General features: G+C 38.5%; 1 protein-coding gene across 1 annotated transcript in view; it reads left to right on the forward strand.

Annotated features, from left to right (window-relative positions):
• The window catches only part of SGK1 (serum/glucocorticoid regulated kinase 1), a 110,911-nt gene that overhangs the window by 58,385 nt on the left and 26,549 nt on the right, over positions 1 to 25,977 (forward strand). The window contains exon 3 of the mRNA XM_060029931.1: positions 22,107 to 22,182. Coding sequence (XP_059885914.1) covers positions 22,107 to 22,182 — 76 coding nt within the window. The remainder of the gene's footprint in view (positions 1 to 22,106; positions 22,183 to 25,977) is intronic.

Here is a 25,977-nt window from a genome sequence, read left to right on the forward strand (position 1 = left end):
TCAAGGAGTTCTCTCTGTTGGGGCTGATTGTACATGTGTAAGCAAAAAGCTGTAAAAAGCCAAGGAGAGTGGATGTTTGTAAAATGCATCTGCACCAGTGTCATCAGTCTTTGTATGGGAAGATGATACCACTGACTTTGTATCAACGCTGAGTGTGGTTCCTAGCGCTAAAAGCTGGATTTGTACTGATCTGCTCATACTGTCTTGCCTAATCTCACAGAAGACTAATAGAACAAATTTTCAGTAGACTTGGAGGGTTAATCTGACTGACCTTCCCTGGGCTTAAACAAGGGGCCTTGGTCTTTTAGCACAATGCTCTAATCAGCTACTCTAATCAGATCCATGGTTTGCAATACACACAAGGAGAAGAAAGTAACAACATTTGAAGAAGTGGGGAGGTTTTTAGTGATTTTTAGCCACTGAAGAATGCGAAAGTTCCAATTTTCTTCATAACTGAAATCATAACAGCTATGAGCACTCGGCTGTTCATCAAAGATACGAGGAGGAGTCATGAGGCTTTATTTCATGGATTAAGTCTAAAAGCTGTATGTACTTTCATGAAGTCTCATAATGGATTGGTAATGGTTATTATGGATGATAATATTTATTTCGACAAGTCAGAAATACAAAGTACAAAAGATGTTTAAAGTGCAAATGGCATAGATGGTTTCACAAATGCATAGGTTGAAATTACCTATAATTTCAGTGACTGTCATAAATTGTATGACATAAAGTTGGCTCTGGTTTTCATTTTCATGGTAAGGACAGCTTGTAAATCAATGACATGACTCATGGGTCTCAGGGATGGGGCATCAACCCAGCACCTGCTTTCCCAATCAGTCAAGTTACATTCACATCCAAACACAAATAACCATAGTCTTATTAATCTCAGCCACGAAACTTGATATTTCAGTTTTGAGAGGACAGGCAAGTTTAAGCTCAGAGGGTTCATTTCCTCCTGGTGGCATACACCATACACTTAATGCATAAAAAACTGCTATTTCTTTCTGAGGAACTTCTCAGGGTTGAATGCCATTTTGGGTTCCGTGTTTGTGGCTTTGCATGGGCCATATATAGGTAAATTTTACAAAAGTCCACAGCAGATGTCACTTTGAGCTGAGGCTATGTGACAAGCAGCAGCGTGCCACCCTAACCTCACTTTGGGGAAATCCAAGCTTCGCAGTTGCCACACAGGATGTCTCATCAAAAGAGGGATTTTCCCCTCTGCTCTGGAACACGTTACTTCCTTCCCCTTCTTCAGTTCTACCGTACAGAAGTACTCTCAAAACAGTAAATGAAAAAAAAAAACAGTTAATGATTTTCCCTGTCATGAGTGACTGTACTTGGGGGGACTGTAAGGGGGTAGGGGTAGGGAATGAGGGGTGGGTATTCGAGGGCCGGGGTGTAGAAGAGGCCATAAGAACAAGATGCCCTGAGCACTCTGGTCAGCCCACCATGTCTATGGGCATGCTATTGATAGTGACCAATAATAAAAAAAATAATAATAATTGTCTCTGACCCATGTATGTATCAAGCATGGTTTTGGTGTCAGATTTCAATTCAAAGCCCAGCACTGACACTTACCAGCTGTATCCTTGAGTTTCCCCACCTACAAAATGGATAATAACACAAACTAAACAGGGTTGCTGTATGGTTTCAATGAGAAAATGTACAGACAATGACTACATTTCTCTCTGCTTCCATCTTCCCTCAAACCTCTTCCTAGCTCCCCAAGCCTAAAAGAAGTCAAACAGATCTAACAGTGAGAGTCATACGGTGATTCTGAACTATGTGTCGTGAGCCCAATGTACTACTTCTATTTACTTTGTAATTTGTTTCCGTAGGATACTACATTTATTAATCACAAGCTTGTGTCCCATGTCTTTTCGTTCAGCAAAAAGAGAATTAAAATAGGAAGTGAAAGTTGCAAAACAAGTACATTATTAAACAAGCTTGTGTCAGTGTAGCTTTTTTAAAACAAGTGAGCTTTTGACCAGTCAAGGTATTCTGTCAACTTATTTTTAGTCTCATTTCCAAATCTCTTGAATGAAACTAGTGGGAAAACTGGAGGAAAAATATTCGAGTTTGCTTTTCTCTAGGGCAAAATTTTTAGTATTCCTACCCCCAATTCTGAAGGCTAGCTCTCCCCTGAATACCTATTATGGACAAAACCACACAGATTGTTTGCTCAACCTACACTGCAACCTGAAATATTCTCACAGAAAAATAATTCCACTGACATTTTTTTCCCCATTGAACTGCAGCTCCTTCTGGAAAGTCAGATTCTCTGTATAATCTCAAGATCATCCCAAGCAGGTGTGTCTTTATCTTTAATTCTAGGAAATAATTGCTGCCTGGAAGATTAAACTATCAGGGCCTAAAACATAAATAAAACCAGAACTCCTAGAGTTTTTTTTATTGTTGTTTAGAGTTTTCTCAATTTTAACCTCAAGACAATTTTTCTTCACCTATAAAGGAAAAAATGCAATAGAATTTTTAAAACAAAAATAATAATTATCTATAAATTAATGAGCAGCATCTTAAGCTTTCTGAGAACAAGCCAGACAGTAGAATTCCTTCGTGCAAGGTTAATGAATAATACAGATTAGAAAACCACTAGCAATTTAGTTCCATCACTGATGGGACTTTAAAACTATAAATTAGAATGAAAATAACAAGGCCATAACTTGGCATATAACGAATTGCCCCAATTATACTTTTGTAATTTACTTTCAATTTGCCTCCATTCAGGCAATTTAGAACTAAAATTTAATCATTAATATATTAAAGATGGCATATATTCTTTATTATTATCATATTCATCCATTCTTATTGATTCTACATTTCCTATAACAGAAGACAAAAGCTAAATAGGGAAATGTATTGATAACAATGCTTTTAAGTATTTTTTTACTTGGAAGATTTGAGAATCTTTTTAAGGATTTTTTTTTTTTTTTTTTTTTTGCGGTACGCGGGCTTCTCACTGTTGTGGCCTTTCCCGTTGCGGAGCACAGGCTCCGGACGCGCAGGCTCAGCGGCCATGACTCACGGGCCCAGCCGCTCCGCGGCATGTGGGATCCTCCCGGACCGAGGCACGAACGCGTGTCCCCTGCATCAGCAGGAGGACTCTCAACCACTGCGCCACCAGGGAAGCCCTTTTTTAAGGATTTTTTCTCACTAGTTGAAATACCTATTCAGCCTGTCACTGTGTAATCTAGTTCATACTCAAGGACAGATTACTGTTTCGAAGAGAAAAAAACATTCTAAATGTTGGAAGGGTTATAAAGCAACATTGGGTAAATTTCACATGTTCAAAATAGCTCCACCACTGGCCCAGACCACCTATCTCCTTCACTCTTATCCCTTATTTCAAAGTTCCATTTCAACACTGAGTCAGAGAGACATCTGGATCAGCAATCCATCCTCCTGCGACCACTGTCCTTTAATTGCTCTCCTCCTTCAATTCAGTGATGCCTGAGTCCCAGCATCACAGCAAGCACCCCAGCACATTCAGTCCCCATCACAGTTTTCATCCCACTCATCTCTGGTCTGCTGTTTTTCTTACTCAACAACACCATTAACCCCCTCACTTTCCCTTTCTACAGCATCCTCTGGGACTGTTGTCAGTAAACACCATTAAATCATTCAACTTTTCCTCAAAACCCTCCCTCTGCCCTCTCACCTTGTTACGCAAGATGGCAATATGGGCCACACATTAAACAGGGTTTGTCACCAATAAACAGGGTTTGTCACCAACCCTGTCAACAAACAGGGTTTGTTTTGAAAAAGCCAGGTTAGATTTCTCAGGGCCTCCGTTAGGGTAATGTGCCCTGGGAATCTCCAAGAGGGAAGAGCCTGAGCATTACCCAGATGCATTGGACCCAAAAATTTCCTATAAAGAAACATCTTTAGGAGACCACTGTCTTAGCTGAGACTTGGCTTTCTATGGAAGATGATACTGCTTCTCCTGCACCCTCAAGTAGAAATGGCCTCTTTTCCAGCCTCCTTTACCTGGAGGTAAAGAGCTTGGCTCTAACATAGGCTCTGAGAATTTCACTACCTTTACTCAACCACAGTCTTCACTGGCATCTTCTACTAACCTCCAAGACACTTCTTCCTATTCTTTAATCACTTTGGTGGTTGATGTCATAATTTTCTCTACTCTTTCACAAGCAGTCATTCTGGACAAATCCAATATTCACACTCACGATTCGGCTAATAATAACAATAGTAGTAGTAATACTGACAAGTAATAGATTATTTTTGAATGTCTTCTGTGCGCCAATAAGTATCTTTAACACTTGACATGTATTATCTCATTTAATGTCCACAAGCACTATAAGTAAGAGATATCATTACTTTCAATTCACTGATGAGGATCATGACATTATTTAACAAGTCCAAGTTCACACAGACCATTAAGTGGCAGAACCAGGATTCAGAGCCATATTTAGCTGATCTACCATATGGGACTGTTGTCAGTCTAGTTTCCCGCTTTATAGCTACTCAAACTCTTTCATCAGACCTCTGTACCCCCATTCCACGTCATCCTACCGGCATGGCCATTTGTTGGATCTTGTGATTACCCTAAGCTCTTCCTTCTCCAAGTTTTTATACTCTGCAGTTCCCTCTTGACTAAGGCTTTCTGCCCCCATCTCCTCCCTCACTTTCACTGCTTGCCCTTCTCCTCCATGCCCTCCAATCATTTCCCTTGTACCCCTGCTCTTCATCACGGAGACCTCATCTTTATCTGCTGAAGTGGCAAGTCCTCTCTTCACCTACCAGAGATTCCTACAGTGTGTTAAATGTGGGGACGACCCAACAAGCTGGGCATAGTTTGTAGGCAGTTTAGAGAAAAGAAGACATGGACAGGATTATAAAACACATCTATCGGGACTTCCCTGGTGGTGCAGTTGTTAAGAATCCGCCTGTCAATGCAGGGGACACAGGTTCAAGCCCTGGTCCGGGAAGATTCCACATGCCACAGAGCAACTAAGCCCGTGCGCCACATCTACGGAGCCTGTGCTCTAGAGCCCGTGAGCTATAACTACTGAGCCTGTGTGCCACAACTACCGAAGCCCATGCACCTAGAGCCCATGCTCCGCAACAAGAGAAGCCACCACGATGAGAAGACCGCTCACCACAACAAAGAGTCGTCCCCGCTCACCGCAACTAGAGAAAGCCTGCGTGCAGTAACAAAGACCCAACGCAGCCAAAAAATAAATAAATAAATTTATTTTTTAAAAAGTTAAAAAAACAAAAACCAAACACATCTATCATCATTTGAGAGATCATCTTTGAGTATCACCTTCCTCCCCAACGATCTGGTACCATCAGGAGCTATGGTGTCCCAGAGCAAGTTTCACATGTTTGCTGTCATTCCTTATTCCTCCATAGTCCTTTCTCTCTGTGCCCGGAGTATATTCTGTGAAATCACAAACTGATGAGATATTGAGATTAGAAGGGGCCATAAAGTTCACACAGCCCAACACCTTCATTTTACAGATAAAGAACGGAGGCCTGAAGAAGCCCATAAACAGACATTATCAAAAGAAACGGCTGAAAGATTAGATAAAGGTAACAGAATCTGCTGATGTCCTTTCAAAAAGAGATTTATTTCACCATTATATCCCTGACTACTTCTTATCTGTCACGCCGTCATAGTTTTAGATCTAAGCCTCTCAGTGAACCCCCTGTTCATAAATATTTCTCTTACTCACTCGCTGCTTGAGAAGCTCGTGTGTTATCCGAGGACAGGAGGGCCCACTGCTCTTCACAGCAGCACAGTGAGGCTCTTTCTGTTGGGTGGGACACTTGGTCTAGATTTCCTCTGCACCAGATGGCTGTCCCCCAAAGGCCCCAGAGCTCCTGGGATCATTAGGATTCCAGATGTTCTTGCTACCGTTGATCTGCGGTAATGCGACCCCAGCTCTCTTCTTGCCAAGTATGTATTCAGCAGTTAGACTATGTTCAGATATGTTGTTTGGCATGCTCCTAATATATGTGATCATTTTCATTTTCCATTTTGATCCTCAAAATAGGCATTATTCAGTATTTAAAGATATTTAGAGCTTAACTAGTTAAAAAGAAAACCAAAAACCTGCTGTATGAATCGTGTGTTGTAGAAATGTATTAGTGAACATCTGAGACAATCTAATTCCCAGGTCCCAGAGTTCCAAGGCGTCTCCGTTCTTAATACATTGATGTTCTGAATTCAGTTATGCTCTTTCCAATTTGCAAAATAACTCATTTTGTATGTTCATCAGTAGGATGTACTCTGCTATTAGAAAAAGCTTTTACTTTAGTGTGCTCCAGATTGAAGACCCTTTTTAAGGCTGGTCTGCCTTATTTCCCAGTAGTACTAATTAAAAGTACTAATTATTTCCAGGCTAGTATCTCAGGATCATGCATGAAAGTTTTGAGGGAATTAATTTAAAAAAAAGAACTGACTGATTTTGGGAATCATATGAGGGAATTGATATTCTTTAGTCCCAATTAAAAAAAAATGCTTTTACGTCAGTCCATTTGACTTTCGTTCTTACTTCTTCAGTTTCAGGTCTATTCTGGATTTCTGCCATGTGGGACGTAGTTGCCAGAATCCTCTTTCTTTATATAGCAGTTAGTGTCATTAATGCTGAAAGGGAACTTACCTCACTCCTGAAGCTAATAGGCTTCTCAAAAGCAGTTTTCATGCCTAATTCTTATCATTTATGAAGGATTTAAACCAGATTCCCAAGATCCTTCTTACATTTAAAGTCAATGATTCTCTTAGACCTTAGGGTCATTTTCCTAATTCTTAAATCAACCCGTTTGTTCCTCTCATGAGAAATAATCCAGGTGTGCTTAGGCAGGAGGTCGGTTATTTACTTTTCTATGCAAAAGTTGGGAGAATGGAAGAAATATTATCTTTCCAGCTGGAAGGCAATCCTTTCCCAGAGATACATAAAATCCCTTTAAAATGTTTTTAGATTCCAGAACAATTATACTCTGAATAATTATTAAGTCACATAAACTGAGGGAACCTTTCTATTGGGGAGTAAGATTTCTGTTCACACATTTACAGGTACAAAATTTTGAGTTATGTGAATTACCTACAGTATACTATTCTCAATGGCAAGTTTATTCTATTTTAGATGCTCTGGTATTGCAAACATGCAACTTATTTACTCTTTCAGTATACCTTTGCTTGAGAAAAGAGAATATTTTGGGGGCAAGCCATTTCTATAGATTTAGACCATGCAATCGGACATAAAAAAAAAAAAAGAACCTTTCTAAAAAGTAAGTGTATATATAACTGGAATTGAGTTTATTTTACAAAAATAAAGTCAGTGAAAGTGAATCCCACAAGTGGAGTGCACTCACTCAACAATGATTTTATTTATAAATAATACAGCAGCATTGGAGATGCTTACTGTGGGTGCTTTTCTGTCCAACTCTAATGCTGTGGGTTGGTTAGGGAAACAAAATAGCAGCAATGGTATCTACCTGAATCCCATTAGCATTTGGGAGTTAATATCCTGATTTTTGAGGAGTGAATTGGAGCTCAAAAGGTAGCAAACCATTCCATTCTGCAATTATTATAATTATCTCAAAAAACTTTAATATTCATGGGACGTCCCTGGTGGCACAGTGGTTGGGAATCCGCCTGCCAATGCAGGGGACACAGGTTCAAGCCCTGGTCCAGGAAGATCCCACATGCTGTGGAGCAACTAAGCCCGTGCGCCACAACTACTGAGCCTGTGTGCCACAACTACTGAGGCCCGTGTGCCTAGAGCCCGTGAAGAAAAAAAAAAACTTTAACATTTAATACTTAGAAAATGGCTATTTCAGATATTTGAGTTGCTGGCAAGCTACTTCAAAATAGTTATTTCTTAATGATTTTTTAAAAATCACTTATCTAGGGCTATTGATAGAAACAACAAACTCTGGGGATGAAGCATAGAAGCTATTATAGGAGGAGAAAGTACCCAATAGTATGTAAAATATGTTGGAACTGAGTCATATGTAAATTTTCTTTTTTAACTTTTTCACTCTTAAATTCTAGTTCCTGGAATCCCTCCTTCATAACTGACTCACAATCTATTTTGGGACAAACCTGCCAGTACTACAACCCTTTCACTGTATATTACAATCCATATAGAAAAGTCAGAGACTAATGGAATGATCAAGTAAGACTGACTGGGCTTCCCTGGTGGCGCAGTGGTTGAGAGTCCGCCTGCCAATGCAGGGGACACGGGTTCGTGCCCCGGTCTGGGAAGATCCCACATGCCGCGGAGCGGCTGGGCCCGTGAGCCATGGCCAGTGAGCCTGCGCGTCCGGAGCCTGTGCTCTGCAACGGGAGACGCCACGACAGTGAGAGGCCCGCGTACTGCATAAAAATAAAATAAAATAAAATAAAACTAAGACTGACGAAGGAGCCTCTCATACCTGTAGCCCTATGTTAACACTGAGCACTGGCCTCCAAGTCAAGGCTGACCTAAACCCAGTGTTTTGAAGTTATGTCTCCTGATGCTGTGTTTGGAAAAATGAGTTGATTAGAAATACTAAGTTTCTAATTTAGGTGAAACACTTGATCTTGTTCTTATTTAAAATAGTTATTTTTTCCTACTTCCTTCCTGTCAAAACCTCTCTAAACCTTTTAATAATGAATTTCATTATTTTTAAGTAATCCCTTTTCTTTTTTCTAAAAATAAGCTACATTTTCATCTTCATCTTAGTTGCTTTCTCCCCTTTTGTTTACCACGTTCAGCTAATTTGTTTTCAGAGTGTATATTAACTCCCTGGCTTTAAGAAGATTCTCTCCAGGGAACTGAATCTTAGGCCTAGAAGGGACATGAGCACATCCCTCTCCTTCAGGAAGAGCCAGCCAAAGAAGATACCATACAATAATTATTTTTTATGGCTCTAGAGAAGATTGCACAACCTCAACCTGCATCTCATTTCGACATAGAAATACTCTTATTCTGCTTAAACAAAGCCTTTATACTTCAACCCCAGCCTGTTTTCTTTTGTTTTATATATAATGCAGATAGCCCACCACCTCCTTATAAAATGCTCTTCATACACTCAAAGAATGTATTCATTTGCCATCTGACTTCTCTTCAAGAGAATGAATAACTGTCCTGTTTACTCTTCTTCCTGGTCTTATTTTCCAACACTTGAATCATTTTGCCATTTTCCTGGTTATTTTTTAAACAATTTCCAACTTCTCCAATCAAGTCTCCAAACATGGACTCCAGGAATTCACCTTTCAGAACAATAATAAGTTGACATCACCTAACACCTCCTTCACGTCATACTCTCATTCTACATTTATTTATTTTTATATTGGTCTTTTTAAATGTTTTATTATAAAAACCAAATTTTTGAATCTAGATTTAGATTTTTTTTAATGCAACTGATTGGTTTAAATGAGTGTGTCTATATAGAGTAGGTGTTTTAATGCAACACAGATGACATACATAAAGTTTCTCCAAGAAACATCCATAGAAATTATAACTACAGTTAAAATAGCTTTACAGTTTCTCTATTTAATTTTTATTTCTAATATTTTTCCTCTATTTAATCTTGGATGAATTTTCCAGTTCTATGTTTTTCCAGCAAGTTTCTGCCCCACCCCACCCCCCCAAAAAATAAAATTCAGAAACTAGCTGCATAATACCAGTACTAGGCCAATTTAGTTTGGCGTCAGTGTGATTATGAACAAATTTAGAGCCTTTAAGAATGTTTTGAGCTATTTCTGCATGAATTATATTTAAATATCAGGTTTATTGTTTTCCTTTTTTGGAAATCAGGCTGAAAATGATTACAGTAGATGCAAGTATGCAGATTGTAGTTCATTAACTTCATTAATCCCTCTGAAGTTTCAGACCTTCAGAAATGGTAACCTTGACTGGCACTGGCATATTCAGTATGGGTCTTTGGGAAGTTCAGTAAAGTGCTGACCTGGCATGTGGATTTTCATTCACCTTGGGTGAGAACCAGGTCCATGGGGAAAGTAGGCAATGGAAATAATGATTGAGGCCCTAGAACTTAAAGGAAAATCTTCACAGGGGAACTTTGATACTCCCTGTCTCCCTTTTCCCAATGACACAAAATGAACCTATCATGGATTGGTGCTAGAGGGCCTTATCTTTGCACAAGTCCAGAGAAACTCGAGAACACCAAACTATAAGAGAAGACTGGAGGTAGGGTATACATGCATTCACGTTCATCAATAATTCTGTGCCGAAGCAAGCATGAGATTATAGCTCAAAATGAATATAATTTCGTTTGTTGTTTTTATAGTAACACTTTATATCAGGGCTTTTTCCCATCATTAGGACATTCATTCCTATACTCCATTTCCTACATATGGACAAAGCAGTTCTGTTTGCATTAAGATAGATAGATGATAGATAGATAAATAGATAGATAGATAGATAGAATTATAGACATAGATGTTACATAATTTTTAAATTATGAAGATAATATAAAATATTACTAAAAAGCAAAGAAATAAGAAACAAAAGAAAAGCATCCATAATCCCACTACAGTAAAACAACAAACATTGCTTCAGGCATCGACTTGTTTGTCCTTCTATACACAATTGAAATACAATTTTATGTTGTGATTTCTTTTATTTAACATAATATGGGTAGCATTTCTCTATACCAACAAAAACATTTCAGAGGCACCATGTGAATAGTGGCTATCTTTCTTTACTCAATCATTTCCCCATTAAATGTTAGGTTGTTTCCAGTGTTTTGTAATTATGAACAATGCTAATTCAGCTTTGTGCATATAGATTTATGAATTATTTATTTAGGATAAATTACCTAAAATAAAATAAATAAAAGTATTGAGAATCTTCTTTTTTTTTTTAACTTTTATTTATTTATTTTTGGCTGTGTTGGGTCTCCGTTGCTGTGCGCGGGCTTTCTCTAGTTGCAGCGAGTGGAGGCTACTCTTCGTTGCAGTGCGCGGGCTTCTCACTGCAGTGGCTTATCTTGCTGCGGAGCGCGGGCTCTAGGTGCGAGGGCTTCAGTAGTTGTGGTGCATGGGCTTAGTTGTTCTGCAGCCTGTGGGATCTTCCCGGACTAGGGCTGGAACCCATGTCCCCCACACTGGCAGGCGGATTCTTAACCACTGCACCACCAGGTAAGCCCCTAAAAGTATTGAGAATCTTAAAGGTCTTAAAATACATTACAGTAGCTTTCAGAAAATGTTTTGAAAATTAAAATACGATGAACAACCTATGAGAATACCAGGTTTCCTAAACCCTTGCCATCATTGAATATTGCCAAATAAAAAATTAGTTCTGTATATTATTATGAATATAATTTTATTTTGAAACATGAATATTCTAACCAAATACCATCATTGCTAACCTTGTCTTTTTATATGAGGAAGAGTCAAATACATATTATTATTATTTTTTTTTTTCGGTACGCGGGTCTCTCACTGTTGTGGCCTCTCCCGTTGCGGGGCACAGGCTCCGGACGGGCAGGCTCACTGGCCATGACTCACGGGCCCAGCCGCTCCGTGGCATGTGGAATCCTCCCAGACCGGGGCACGAACCCGTGTCCCCTGCATCGGCAGGCGAACTCTCAACCACTGCGCCACCAGGGAAGCCCCAGGAAGTATACTTTCTGTGCCTTTTTTTTTTTTGCTTCCTCTCTTTTCCTTTTTTGAACTTCTATTTCCTGGAAATGGAGAATTGTCCTTAATTAATTTTTTAGCGTTACTTTGTGAAAAGGTATCCTATTTAATCATCTTTATTTCCCCACAACAAACTAATAATTTAAATAGTAATATATTTTACACCATCTTTGTAGAAAGTGTACCCTGATGTTATTGAGAATGAATTCCATTTATTCTTCTCTTTCAAACAGGTTTAAAAGGCAGATGTATGCCCTAACATTCAAAAGAATAAATTTCAAATAAAATTTTCAAATAAGATTTGATTAATATACTCATGTACAATAGTTATAATCTAAGTCATTTGACTTCAAGTATGTATGTATTTGGAGGCAGTGTGGTATAGAGATTAAAAGCCTGCACTTGCTAGCTGCATTTACTTTTTCCAAGGTACCTCAGTTTCCTCGTCTGTAAAATGGGGATAATGATCATAGTACCTTTCTCATAGGGATGCTATGAGCATAAAGTGAGTTAGTTAATGTGAAGCACATAGAACCTAATGTGCTTCCTCTTTGGGTTTAATTGTAGTCTTTTGCCCTACAAGCCTGCCGCTTACTTATCTCCTTACAAGGTTTTCCAGCAGTGTCCGCTCCTTTTCTGGCCTAGGTGAGAGATGATCTCCTTACTGCAGTCCTTAGGTAGCTCACAGATAGATTCAAAGGGACATACACTCAGGGACATACCCTCTGGGACCAGGGACTAAGAAGGCAGGTTGTGGGGATGGGCAGAGGGCTGGCTCTTCAAGATTGTCACTAAGCTAGGGAGGGGGGAGGGTACAGACAACTAAGAACTCTGCAAAGCTTTCCTACAATTTTTAGATTTCCCCTTCCCGTCTTTTATTCTGTCTTCACTTGGTTACTGTAAACCTTTGACTGTTTTCCAGAGTTTTAACAAATTTAGTTGACAATTTTTGCTTGCTTTTTGATGTTTCTGTCAGGGTACAGGAGCTTGGAGGGGCATACTCTGTCATTTGGCTGATGTCACCTCCCTGGATAAGATTTTAAAGGTTAACTTGTTCATACTTCCTTTCTCCCCCAAAAGGAGACAACCCAGAGGTTGTTCTGAGGATAAACTGAGTAATGAGATAATTAATGTGCCTGGCCCATTGTAACATCCATTAAAAATTTTTAGTAATTATTATGCTAAAATACAGTGTGACTTGAAATGCATGATATTCTAAGTCTAGGAAAACTTCAATACCAGATTGCAGTGACCTTTACTTCCTTTTTAAGACAGCTAAGGGTAGCACCATTTCTTCCTCAATAGTAGTCTCTTGCCTTTAACTATCTGGGATGTCTATTTGATCCTTCGCCAAACTCTGGATCCACAATTGTATCTCATATATATTACAGGATCTCTATAAGGAATGATAAAATACAAAATTCATGTAAGGATTTCCTAGAACACACTGAAAAATAAATAGGAAAGAAAATATATACAGAAAGAAAAGACAAGGGGCTTCCCTGGTGGTCCAGTGGTTAAGACTCCATGCTTCCAATGCAGGGGGTGCGGGTTTGATCCCTGGTCAGGGAATTAAGATCCCACGTGCCAGACGGCGCGGCCAAAAAATAAAATAAAAAGAAAGAAAAGGCAAAAGTAAAGCTGCATATGGAAAATACCTGCAAAGGGAAGCAACTCATGCAGGATCTTCTTGGAACACTCACAGACTCACGTTGTTAGTCTGCTTACTTCCCAGAAGTTAAGAGCTCAAGTGATCTGGCTGGGGTCAGAACCTGCACCCCTTAAAGTTGAAATTTAGTACTTAGTAAAACTATCCACTTCTCCACAAGTTATATAGATGTTTTTCATTCCCTGGCCATTCTCCCACTTATTTCTCCATGGGCCTAATGACCTACCCACTGAATACCAAAAAGATGTTGGATAAAGAATTACTGTCAAGATGTATGATTAACTTGGCTAAATGCTAACACAGTTTCGCAATGAAAACCTTAATCTCTGCCATTCAAAACTTTGCAAAAGATGTATGCATGGTGGTTTTGCTTATGCAAAAAATGCATTTCATAATTGTCATGTATTGTTTTTCACATATGTTTCATATCAGATACAAGAAAGGTCAAATGAGAGCTAAAAAACTGTTGGCTGGATTTGCTATGGGTGAGTCTTCCAGCACATCTGGGAACCTCTGTAAAAAATTAACTCAACATTCTGGACTCTTGGGATGGGCAGATTATTAACTGTTTTTGCAGAAGCACTCTGTGCAAGCCAAGGCATATAAGAAATATTTTTAGACCTGTAGACCATTAAATACTGTACAGTTAGCTTACTGCATGAGAAAGACAACAGGTACTTAAATGGAGATGTCTAGTTCCATTCACAAAGGGAAAAATAAACCACGCGTTTGTTGGCAATGGCATTGGACAATTTAGACTCTATGGTTAAAGCATTATTGGAAAATTGAATATCAGCCTTTTGTATTAAAATAAAATTAAACATTTAGAATTATAGCACAGAACAAATTATAATCGTATTGGCCTTGAATCTGACATAGCTTCTGTATAGGTAAGCAACGGAAATATTTCTCCTAGAACCTCACACAAAATCTAGATCCAGATTTCTACTTTTTTTCCTCCTCCTGTCAAATACCTTTTTGGAGGTAAGCTCAAGGAGAAAAATACTAAGAAATATGCTGTCATTTGCAACGAGAGATTCAAAACATTTCTCTTTTGCCCAGAAAGCCTAGGAGTGAATGTTTGGTCATCATTTAACTCAGGCCTGGGAATCATTCTTTATATTACCTTTAGACGGTACAGTGACGCTGAAATAGCCATATTTAGTCTCTTCCCTGTACACAGTAGATAAATACCACTTAATCCCTGTTACTTCTGTGTGGCAGAAGTTTGTTTAAGCATGTTAGAGATTCCTGGGGAGCTTAAAAATATACTGACTCCCCAGTCTCTTCTCTTCTTGCGTTGGGCCTTGACACTGGTATGTATTTTTTAAGTTCCTCACTATAGTGTGTAGTCATGATGGAAAACCACTGGAAAGCAATGTGTCTTAGATGGAGGAAAGAAAAATCTAATCATGGACTAGACATGGATCAGTCATGGACAAATCCAAATGATTCATTGAATGAAGTCTGAATCTATGCAAAGAGTTTTGAAGATTATCTTTTCCCAGCTACATGGTGTGTTAGTCAGACAATAACCTGAAAAATGAAAAGCCAATCATTAATCATTTTTCCAATAAATATACTTAGTAGCAGAGTACAGCCGAAACAATTTTCTACATCTTTATGCAAAGAAAAAAAATGGTTTGAATGGTAATGTCAGGAGCTAAATATCAGATCAGGTCCCAGCCTTACTGCTGGGCTGGGGAGAAGTTTCTTTCACTCCAAATTAATTACAGGAGCATCAGCTACTCTGAGCTGACCCCACTCTAAATCACTTCAGGCCCCCAACACCAGGAATTTAGAAGGGTTAAAACACTAGAGGAAATAAAGACACATGTTTTAAACCACTGCATTTTGCCATAACGACTAGCCTTTTCACTCAAATAGCTTAAGTTGAGTGGGATTTATAGTCTTCATTTTTAATTGTTTAGAGATTAATAATTCAATCATTCAGCAAGTGTTTGTTGAATGCCTACCATGTGCCAAGCACCCCTTTAGGACTCATGAAATTTACAAGAGACCATTCAAAAAAATGAAGAACACAATTATATATGAGATGGTGTTAAGTGCCGTAGAGAAATATAAAGCAGGAAGGGGAAAGAAGTTTCCATTTTAAACAGGGTGTTGGGAAAGGCTTCCCTGAGGAGCTGACGTGTGAGCAGATAGATATCTGAAGGAGATGAAAGTTATGCAGATGTCCAAGCAAAGAAAGTTCCAGTCTGAGTGCTCAGCAAGCACAATGCCTAGAGAGAAGTCTTTTTACTTTTGCCGATATTGTTTGCACATAGATAATTCAGTTAACACAGTAAACTTTTTCTACCAGAAGATTCTCCCTTCCAGCCTCCATTCTAAGTCATGATACTCCTGTTAACATGTTTGACTATATAATCATGAACCCTAGAAGAAGCTAAATCTAACCTTAAATCTAACTGTAACTTTGCCAATTTTTCCAGGAAGGAGACTGAGCCTAAGAGAGATTATGTAACTTGCCCAGGGTCACATGCATAGTCAAGTGTGGGGCTGCCGTATTTTATTCCAGGTCTGTCTGACTCCAAAGTCCATGCTCTAAACAGCTATACCTTATTATTTCTATCAACTTTGATCTAAAATAAACAATAAATGCAAGGAAGTTTCTCTTAACCATGGTGGATGTATTATAAGCAATATAAATAACTTTTGTATCTCCTTCTGTAGGTCACTTTACCTCCTCCTTCAGAATCCGTTTTCCCATCCATTAAATAAGGAGCTGAACTAAGTCATTTGTTAAATCTGTTCTAGCCTCAAAATACTATGATTCTATGATATATTCACTTTGGCCACTTTAACATCTTTTGAGTCCTACCAAATCAATGACATAGTCAGTAGACATACATTGATCGCCAAACTCCATGACCCTAAATAATTTTTACTTAAGAATTTAATTATATGCTTTGGTATAGAATTTATAAAGGTTTGACCTGGATTCCAGTCAAACCAACTCCATGTGCCTGCTTTGCTTTGTGTTTTCACTTACAAATACCGATGTGTATTGTTGATTCTGGGAATATTATTAAAATATGTAAGAAGGTGGACTACTTTAAAGCATCTAAAATGACCATATATTGCCCCACTCCCTACTCATGTCATCTTATTTTTTGCCTCCTTCATGCTCATCTCAATCACCAGCGTTAGAAAATAAGTTCCATGAGGTCAGGGACACATCCATCTGCTTCCCATCTAAGCATGTGGCTGCTAGTACTGTACCTCCTATACCATAGGTTATCCACTAATATTTACTAAATGAAATGTATAATTAAATTACTTTCAAAATTGAGGATAAACCCAAGTTTTAAGAAACCAATATCAGCTCTCAACTGACATCCTGAAATGTAACAGTGGAGACTTGGACTCTATAATCACTAACTTAAGCTACATTACTCTCTAGTCCTCAGTTTCCTTGTCCATAAAGTAAGCAGCAAGGAGAGAAACAATGTCTTCCAGCCCCGCAAGTCGCTGATCCTCTGAACTCTACCACTGGTGTAGAATATAGAAAACATCTAATTTAATAGAGGTTTAACCTGGATATCTTGACTTTATGAAACTGAAACACTTGCTGGGCCAGGCAGGAGACATAAATAAGCAAAATGGGTGGGGTGGTAAATTGCCTTTAGCAATTCACAGTCACAAGGGCTAAACTGAAAAATATAAAATCCCAGTAAGGACACAAGTGAATTAAAGCCACAAAAGGAAGAACAGTTATCTAGTAGCTTAGCATCACAGTATCTTCAGGGGCCAAGAATAATCCCTATTCTCCATGTTATGCGGATGTAATTATCCTTAAGCAACTGAATGAGGATGAGTCACTAGCTTGTGGAGACCTGCATGATAAGACTTGTGATCTCTGATGGGATTCCTCCACTAAGCTCTTGATCAGACTTCTGCTGTCCTTGTCCAAACTGTCATCTTCATGAGGGTGGAGGTTAGTGATACTAGATCTGCAGACTGTGGGATGTCTGCTCTAGTGAAATAGTGGGGGTGGATTCTCATCCTACCCTGTGTGCGGTGGAAGATTGTAGCCCGAAGGTTGAAGCCACTTACACATGACTATGTAAGTGAAACCTCACCACTAGGCACCCAAAGGGGATCTGGTCTGAGGAGGTTAGAGATGAGCAAGTGCTCCTAGGAGGACTGAAGACCTAGCACATGAACAGGGGACCACATGTGCTTGGAAAGCCCGCCATGCTAGCTTAAACACAATACAGAATCGTCCCTTTAGCTGCCAGTGACTGTGGACTGCTGGGACCACACACCAAGTTCCAAAGTTCTGAAATATTTTGGACTCCTCTGTCTTCCCTCATGTTCAGTCATTTATCAAGTCTTCCCAAATCATTCCAGCTGCCCTTCACGCCCATCCCTTCCTGCCCATATCCACAGTCCCCATGTTCACCCTGCTCTCATCCAGTACCTTCTGATGGTACAGCTGCCTCCTAATCTCCTCACTTTGGGTCTTTTCTGACTCTGGCATCTCACACAAACTTCCAGGGCTCTTGAATTTCCTCAGAGTGAAGCACTCATTGACTTTCAAAGCTATCCACTCTCTGGCTTCCACCTAGTTTCCAGTCATTTCTCCCAGGAGCCTTCTACTCCCATGAAATTGTTCAACCAACAGTTGCTTAAATACACCTTGTTAGGTTTTGCTCCCACACCTTTATTTGTATTGTTCCGCCCACTTTGGATACTTTTCTACTGGCTGCTCACCAATCCAAGTGTTGCCAGTATTTTTTTTCTTTGGCCGCGCACCACGCAGCACAAGGGATCTTGGTTCCCCGACCAGGGATGGAAACCATGCCCCCTGCAGTGGAAGTGCAGAGTCTTAACCACTGGACCACCAGGGAAGTCCCACCAGTATTTTGAAAACCTGTCAAATCCTCCCTCTTCCGTGAAGCCTTGCTTAACAGCTTTGCCTACACTATTGCTTCTTCCTTTAAACCCTGATCAAAATTAATAACCATACCACTTTCTTCATGGAGGTACTTCTTCTTGGAGGTACTTTTATTTATTTATTTATTTTAATTAATTAATTTATTTATTCTTTGGGTCTTTGTTGCTGTGCGCGGGCTTTCTCTAGTTGTGGCGAGCAGGGGCTACTCTTTTTTGCGGCGCACTTCTCATTGCAGTGGCTTCTCTTGTTGTGGAGCACGGGCTCTAGGCGTGCAGGGTTCATTAGTTGTGGCACACAGGCTCAGTAGTTGTGGCACACGGGCTTAGTTGCTCCACAGCACGTGGGATCTTCCCAGACCAGGGCTTGAACCAGTGTCCCCTGCATTGGCAGGTGGATTCTTAACCACTGCGCCACCAGGGAAGTCCCTGGAGGTATTTAGTATCAGGCTGCATTATGGCTTTGTGGATGTCTATGTGCTGTTCCCAAATCAGAATATAAAGTCCAAATGATCAAGTTTCCTTTGTGTCCTTATAAAAACCGGGGTAGCATCTTAAACAAATGCTTAATAAATACATTTTGGATGCAATAAACACATCCAAGAGAAAAAATCAAGGAATGCTTTTCTTCCTCCCAGATACACAGAACTGAATTCAAAATTAATATTTGCAGGACTGTTTTACATCCTGTGATAGTGTCCAAGGGACATTTCTAAAGTCTTATTAGAGCAATTTGAGAAGCAAAATTTCATTTCTCTAAAGTGTTCTTGCTTACTTCTGAACATCATGGAACCTGATATGGGAAAGAAGGAAAAAACCAAAGAGCCCACTGTGGATTCGTGAAGGGTCTTGTGAAGGGTCTTGTGAAGTCTCTTGTGAAGGATCTTGTGACGACCCAGCAGGACTGACATCCGATATAGACTTTTCTTACTTCTGTGAAGTACCTAAAACTATGGGAGTGAGTTTTAGGGCATTGCTTACAAACAGTTGCAATATATATATTTATGAATTAATTTGCATAAACTTGTGCTAAAAATATGCGCCACGAGCTCTATAGATAACTTGCCGTGGGTACTTTGGTGCTTGGGAATCATGAAGAAAACAGCATGATAATAATACTTCCATGATAATAACACAATGAGCAGGAAGTCATTCTTGATGACTCTGAATTTAACAGGAACAACTTCAACAATGTAGAAGATTTTTCCAACAAATAGTGATAAAGAATTATTCATAAGTAAATGATATTTGGAGGAATGATGTTTATTTGACACAAACGCCACAGAAACACAAGATAATTAGAGCTGAATGCAGGAAGAATGCTCATACATGGCAAATTTCCCAAATGGGTCCATAGTTATAAAATCAACTAGGACTTTCCAAATAAAAAAGTGTGGCTAAATAGCAATGAATTTTTTACTTTCACTCTGTTAGATTTATAGGTTCTTAGAAACATTTCAATTACTCACATCTGGAAATAATGTTTGTAATCCTTCCGGAGTTGTTCCTCAAAACCGATTCCTTATTTCAGGGGCTATTATCTGTCCCTGACCTGGAAGCTCCTAGGTGATTAGCTCACAGGCCAGAGAGGATGTCTTCTGGGGTACAGTGATCTCAATAAAGAGACTTAAAACCATTTCACGAGGAACAGTGGAAGGAAAGAGGGCCAGCTAACCTGGGAATGGAAGACTGAGGTGAGACATAACAGCTACTTTCTAATATTCTAGGTATTATTTTATCAAAGAGAAAGTAGATCTCTTCTATGTAACTCAGGAGTGAGCTAGAACCAGTGAGGGAAGTTTCAAGGATCCAAACTTCTGTTCAACTTGCAAAGAATTTTCTAACAAAGGGAGTAATACTTAGTGGAAGAGGTAATTCCTTTGAAGGAATTTAGACTGGGGCTGCTTAGTGAAATTTGAGGGATGTTTTTGCTTTGCCACTCAAACTGGTATCCACGGAATGGGGCTGGTCTATACTTTCTTTTTTTTTCTCCTGGAGATTTATATTTTAATGATTTTTTTTATCACAGTTTGACTTATAAAATGATGGTTCCTATCAATTAAAACAAACGACATTACCAGGAAATCCATTAATAAAATGTAGACCGCTTACATATTTATGTATGAAATATTTTATGTGTGTATCTGATATACTAAGAGACATAAGATGATGATCTATTCCTAGATGTTCTTGTTGGGGGAGGGGAGGTAAGAACACAATATGAAATCTACCCTCTTAACAAATGTTTGTGTGCAATACAGTAATGTTAACTATAGGCACATGTTGCTAGGCAGATCTCTAGAACTTAATCTTCTTACATAACTGCAACTTTATACTCAATGTATGGCAACTCCCCATTTCCCCTTCCCCCAGCTCCTGCCAACCACCACTCTACTTTCTGCTTTTACATGTTTCACTAATTTAGATGCCTCTTATAAGTAGTATCAGGCAGTATTTGTGCTTCTGTGTCTGGCTTATTTCACTTAGCATAATGTCTTCAAGCTTCATTCGTGTGGTTGCATATGACAGGATTTCCTTCTAAGTCAGAATAATAGTTCATTGTATGTGTCTACTACATTTTCTTTATCCATTCATCTGTCCATAAGCATTTAGGTTGTTTCTACCTCTTGGCTATTGTGAATCATAGGGGTGCAAAGAGCCCTTTGAGATCTTGATTTCTACACGTTCCTTGGTATTAGTTCAGGACAAGAGAAAGAGCTTGTGCCAGATTGAAAATGGACACACTGACTCCTTCATCAGTAGAGATTTGCTATGGAAAGAAAATGTCAACAGAACTAAACAATGTACTTAGTGACATTCTTGCTGCAATGGAAGGAATACTTCGAGTATTTTGAGTACTTTGACTGTTGCTGCAATGGTAGGAATTTATCCATTAAATAGTAAAATACTAGAGAATTTTCACAGTAATCAAATTATCATACTACAAAATATATATAAATGGAACATCCATTTGAACACTAGGATTTATATTTCCCCAATTGAATATATGTTTGAAAGTCACACATCACAATTATAGAAAATTGCAAAAAAAAAAAAAAAAAAAGGATCATTACTGTTCCCTGGTATTTATTGAAAGATTCTATTAGTTGGATGTGCTGTGCACCAGGCAGAGTCTTTAGGTTGAATAAGTAATACATATTGCATATATGCATGTGCTACTATTTAAAAAGAAAGATTCTGCTATAATTATAAAAGAAGAATTCATATTAAATTGCAACTGAATTAAAAGTAGCTCTTTCTTATTATGTGTTTTCCCAAGCATATATACTAAAAGTACCATCTTGGCTACGTAGAAGTCCAAAATGCTTTTTATTTTATTATTTTTATTTTTTTGCCCACACCACACAGCACGCGGGATCTTAGTTCCCTGACCAGGGATGGAACCCCTGCCCTCACAGAGGAAATGCGGATTCCTAACCACTGGACCACCAGGGGATTCCCCAAAATGCTTTTTATGTGATGGATATTCTTACATGAAAATGCTTGCTAATCATGCAGGGCCTCTGCGTCCAGCTGTGCAGTTTGTGTTATGCAAAAGGCACAAGAATGAGGGAGCAAAGTAGGAGGCTGAACTCCAGCCCCCATGAGCCCTGGCAGTGAAACCACATCAGGCATAGGGTCACCATCCATCCCAGTTTGCCCAGGACTGAAGGGTTTCCCAGGATATGGGGCTTTCAGTGACACAACCAGCATAGTCCTGGACAAAGCAGGTATGGTTGGTCACCCTAATCAGGTCACAGATGCACTTTATGTTCTAGTTTCAGCCTTGGAATCTTTTCTGTAGAACTGCAGGCCTGAAACAACTGAAACAGTGAAGCAATTTTTTCACATCATTTCTTTTCTCCTTCTGTTTTCAAGGTGAAAGAGCCATGTAATCATGCCAACATCCTGTCCAAGCCTGACCCAAGAACCTTCTGGACTAATGATGACTCAGGTATTATTGGAAAAATACATTCTGGCCCTGTGATATATAGAAAGCATGCGGCGGTAAAGCCCCACACAAAGGCAAGGTTTAGGGGAAATTTTTGGTTTTGCTTGTTTGTTTCTTTATACATAGTCCAACACTTGAATGTACTTCACAATCACTTTTTTATAAGTCTCTTTATTTTATCTTCTTTTTCAATTTCTAAAGCATGTATACCATTAAGTACAGCTTGATGAATTGTGAAGTATAATCAAGTGTTGGGGGAACAAAGCATGAGTCTATTTCCTGGAGTGGAGGACAGAGAAATAAGATAAGGTGGGCAAATATACTGATTCAAGTGTCTCTTCCAAGGAAGGAAGGGATTAAAAACCCTAAGGTGAGTCATATTCCAAATACTCAGTGGAGGGCAAGTATGACTTGCACTATCAATCCCGAAGTATAAATCTAATCACAGTCAGAGGAAAGCTACTTTCTGAGATTGGAGAATATGCCTCGCATGTGTAATTAAAAATTACACTCGGACCAAGGGTAGGTATGTTTTTATAGGAAACTGAAGACATAACATCTTTTCATTCTTTTCCACAAACACATTGAACCATGAGGCCTAATGACACCAAGTAAAGACACTAGAACTGAGAAGAGAAGGGTCAATAAAAGAAACAAAATAATTCAGAGGGTGATCCTAGAGCTTTCACCTTCTCTAATTAAATAGGGTCTAATTAAGTGGAGAATTGTGGTGATACCTAATATTTGTATTAGGCCTCACGGTTTGTATATTTGTATAGATCTCAGTGTGTTCACAAAAACCTAATTTAGTGTTTGGGCCAACCCTATGAAATAGAGGGGCACACATGATAGATGAGATCAGATGCTGAAAGAGGGTAACTGACATCCAAAGCTCATGAGCAGAGAACCTCAGGGCTGGGAGGGGGATGGAGAACCTGCGTGCTCAGTTCTGTATCACTCTTCCTAGGAAGAAGCAGCTCTCCTCTGAGAAGCAGCATGAGCTAAATTGGTGCTTTAATCTTTTCTTTATAAAAGAGAGTCAGAGACTATGCCTATTAGCAGAAGCAGGAGGGGTTGGAGAGGGAAAAACACTCTGCTGCCTTTTTTTCAAAGACCAGGCTTACAGTAAACTTATTATCAATTTCATCTGTCAAAAAAACTGTTCTGTCTGTTTTATGTCCTTTGAAGAAAGATGAAGAAACATGAAAGTGAATTGGCCTATTTATGCCATCATTGTGGTCCATTAGTAGTACAGCCACAAAATAAACAAGCTGTCCACCGACTAATACTACTATTAAGATCTACAGCACGTATGCTGTGAAGGAGCCATGTAGAACAAAACATAACAATTAAATGATTTTTTTTTAGTTTTTTAAGGAATTTCCATTCTGTTCTCCATAGTGGCGGTATCAATTTACATTCCCACCAACAGTGCAAGAGAGTTTCCTTCTCTCCCTATCTTTTCCAGCATTTATTGCTTGTAAATTTTTTGTTGATGGCCATTCTGACCAGTGTGAGGTGATACCTCAATGTAGCTTTGATTTGCATTTCTAGGGAGATGCAAGAGGGAGGAGATACGGGGATATATGTATATGTATAGCTGATTCACTTTGTTATACAGCAGAAACTAACACACCATTCTAAAGCAATTATACTCCAATAAAGATGTTAATAAATAAATAAGTGATTCTTAAAGTTATGCAAAGAGAATGGAATTAGAAGGGAATCTGTATGGGCCAGACCCAGAAAATGCTGCTTAGGTACTTTTTGGAGCTGGAGAAATTATGTTACAAGAAAAACTACTGCAGAACGTGTACAGAAATAGTAATAGGAATGCTCTGGATCTACTCATCTTAAAAACTTTAAAAAAATTTTTATTGCATCTTCAATGGGGTTACAAAGATAGTATCACTTCTGTAGTAGCAGCTCGCTTAATAAAGATCCTCTCCAATAATCACTTCTTAGACTAAGGTCTATGTTTAGTGCTTTGGTGGGAGAGGTAGCTGTTCAGTCAATGACTGAGACATGGGTATTAAAATCTCCACCTATGGTGGTAGAATTATCTTTTGCTTTTTAAAGTTCAGTCCATTTTTACTTTATATATTTTGAAGCTCTGATATTAAGCACATACACTCTTATAATTGTTGTAAGTTCCTGATGAATTGTGTTCCTCTTTATCTCTGGTAAAAGTCTTCATTTGAAGTCTTTTTTTTTTTTTTCTGACATTAATATAGCCTAGCCAACCTTCTGACACCTACTCTTCATGTGATATATCTTTTCTATCCATTTACTTTCAACCTATCTGTGTCTTATCGTTAAAGTGCTTGTCATATAGACCTCATATAGTTAAGTTTTCCTTTTAAAGACTATCTGACAATCTCTGCTTTTGCTTGGAATTAAATTACATTTAATGTAATTGTTAGATATAACTATACCATCTTGATATTTGTCTTCCTCATGACCCTTCTCTTCGTTTGCTATCCTTCCTTTTATGACTTCTCTAGTTATTTGAGTATGTTTTAGAATTCAATATTAATTTATCTATTGGCTTAGTGGTGGCTCTAAGGATTACAATTAATAACTAAGTTTTCACAGACCATTATAGAAAACTTCAAACAGTATAGGTCTATTTATCCCACTACTCCTCCCATGCTTTACATTATGGTTGTAATATATATCACTTCTACATACGAAATTAAACCAATGGTATAACGTATCTAAAGGAAAACCATCCTTTGTATTTTCTGAGATGTTTACCATTTCTGATGTTCTTCATTTCTTCTTGAAGATCCAATTTTCCTCAGAAATCATTTCCTTTTAGCCTGGAAAAACTTCTTTTAGTGTTTCTTATAATGCAGTGATTCTCCGGCAATGACATCTCTCAGTTTTCTTTTATCTTTATGATATGCCTTTATACATGAAAATATTTTTATTTAATTCTTGAAGGATATGTTTTTCTAGATATAAAATTCTAAGTGGATGACTTTATTTTTTTCTTTTATCGCTTTAAAGATGCTGGTCCAAGGTCTTCTTCTCTCTATAGTTTCTGATGAGAAGTCAGTGATGATTTAAATTATTGTTACCCTGAATGTAATACGTTGTCTTTCATTGGCTGCTTTAATTTTTTTTTTTTAATCTTTGGCTTTTATCAGTTTGACTATGATGTGTCTAGAATAGAATCAATGTTCTTTAAGATGTAGAACTCTGAGGTTTAGGAAGTTAAACACTCTTCTAGTCTATTAGTAGTTTTCTTAGAATTTGAATCTGAGGGATGCAGTTGTTTCTGCGGTAGTTTCTACACTGCAGCACGCCCTTTCTTCATCAGGACATCAGCACCCCAACTAAAACTTCTAGATGCCTTCAATTCTGTTAGGTGTAAACACAAGCTGAAGCAACTCCACAGCCTTCTGCAACATGCAAATTTACAAGCCTGCAAATGGATTGTTTACCAAGACAATATTCTGGTCATAGTATGAATTTTATTAGGGTAACTTTTCCCAGTTCCTGAAATAATTGTGATAAAATGGTTCCATCATTTCCTCCAGCAAATATATTTCAGTGAATGGATTATTTCCATTCAAAGCCAGCCATCATCACAGAGTATTTTACTTACTTAATCTAATGTATAGTCTCAATACACAGTTTAAGTAGAGTTCAATATTGGAGGTAACTAGTCAAGATTGCTTGATAGAAATAGAAGTTAAATTAAAAAATCTTTTGTTTTGAAGTAGGGAATTACTGAGGGTTAGCTCACCCTGAAATCTGGTGAGATTGCCTAGATTTTCATACCCATTATCT

Source organism: Delphinus delphis, chromosome 14, assembly GCF_949987515.2.
Source record: "Delphinus delphis chromosome 14, mDelDel1.2, whole genome shotgun sequence".
Taxonomy (NCBI): Eukaryota; Metazoa; Chordata; class Mammalia; order Artiodactyla; family Delphinidae; genus Delphinus; species Delphinus delphis.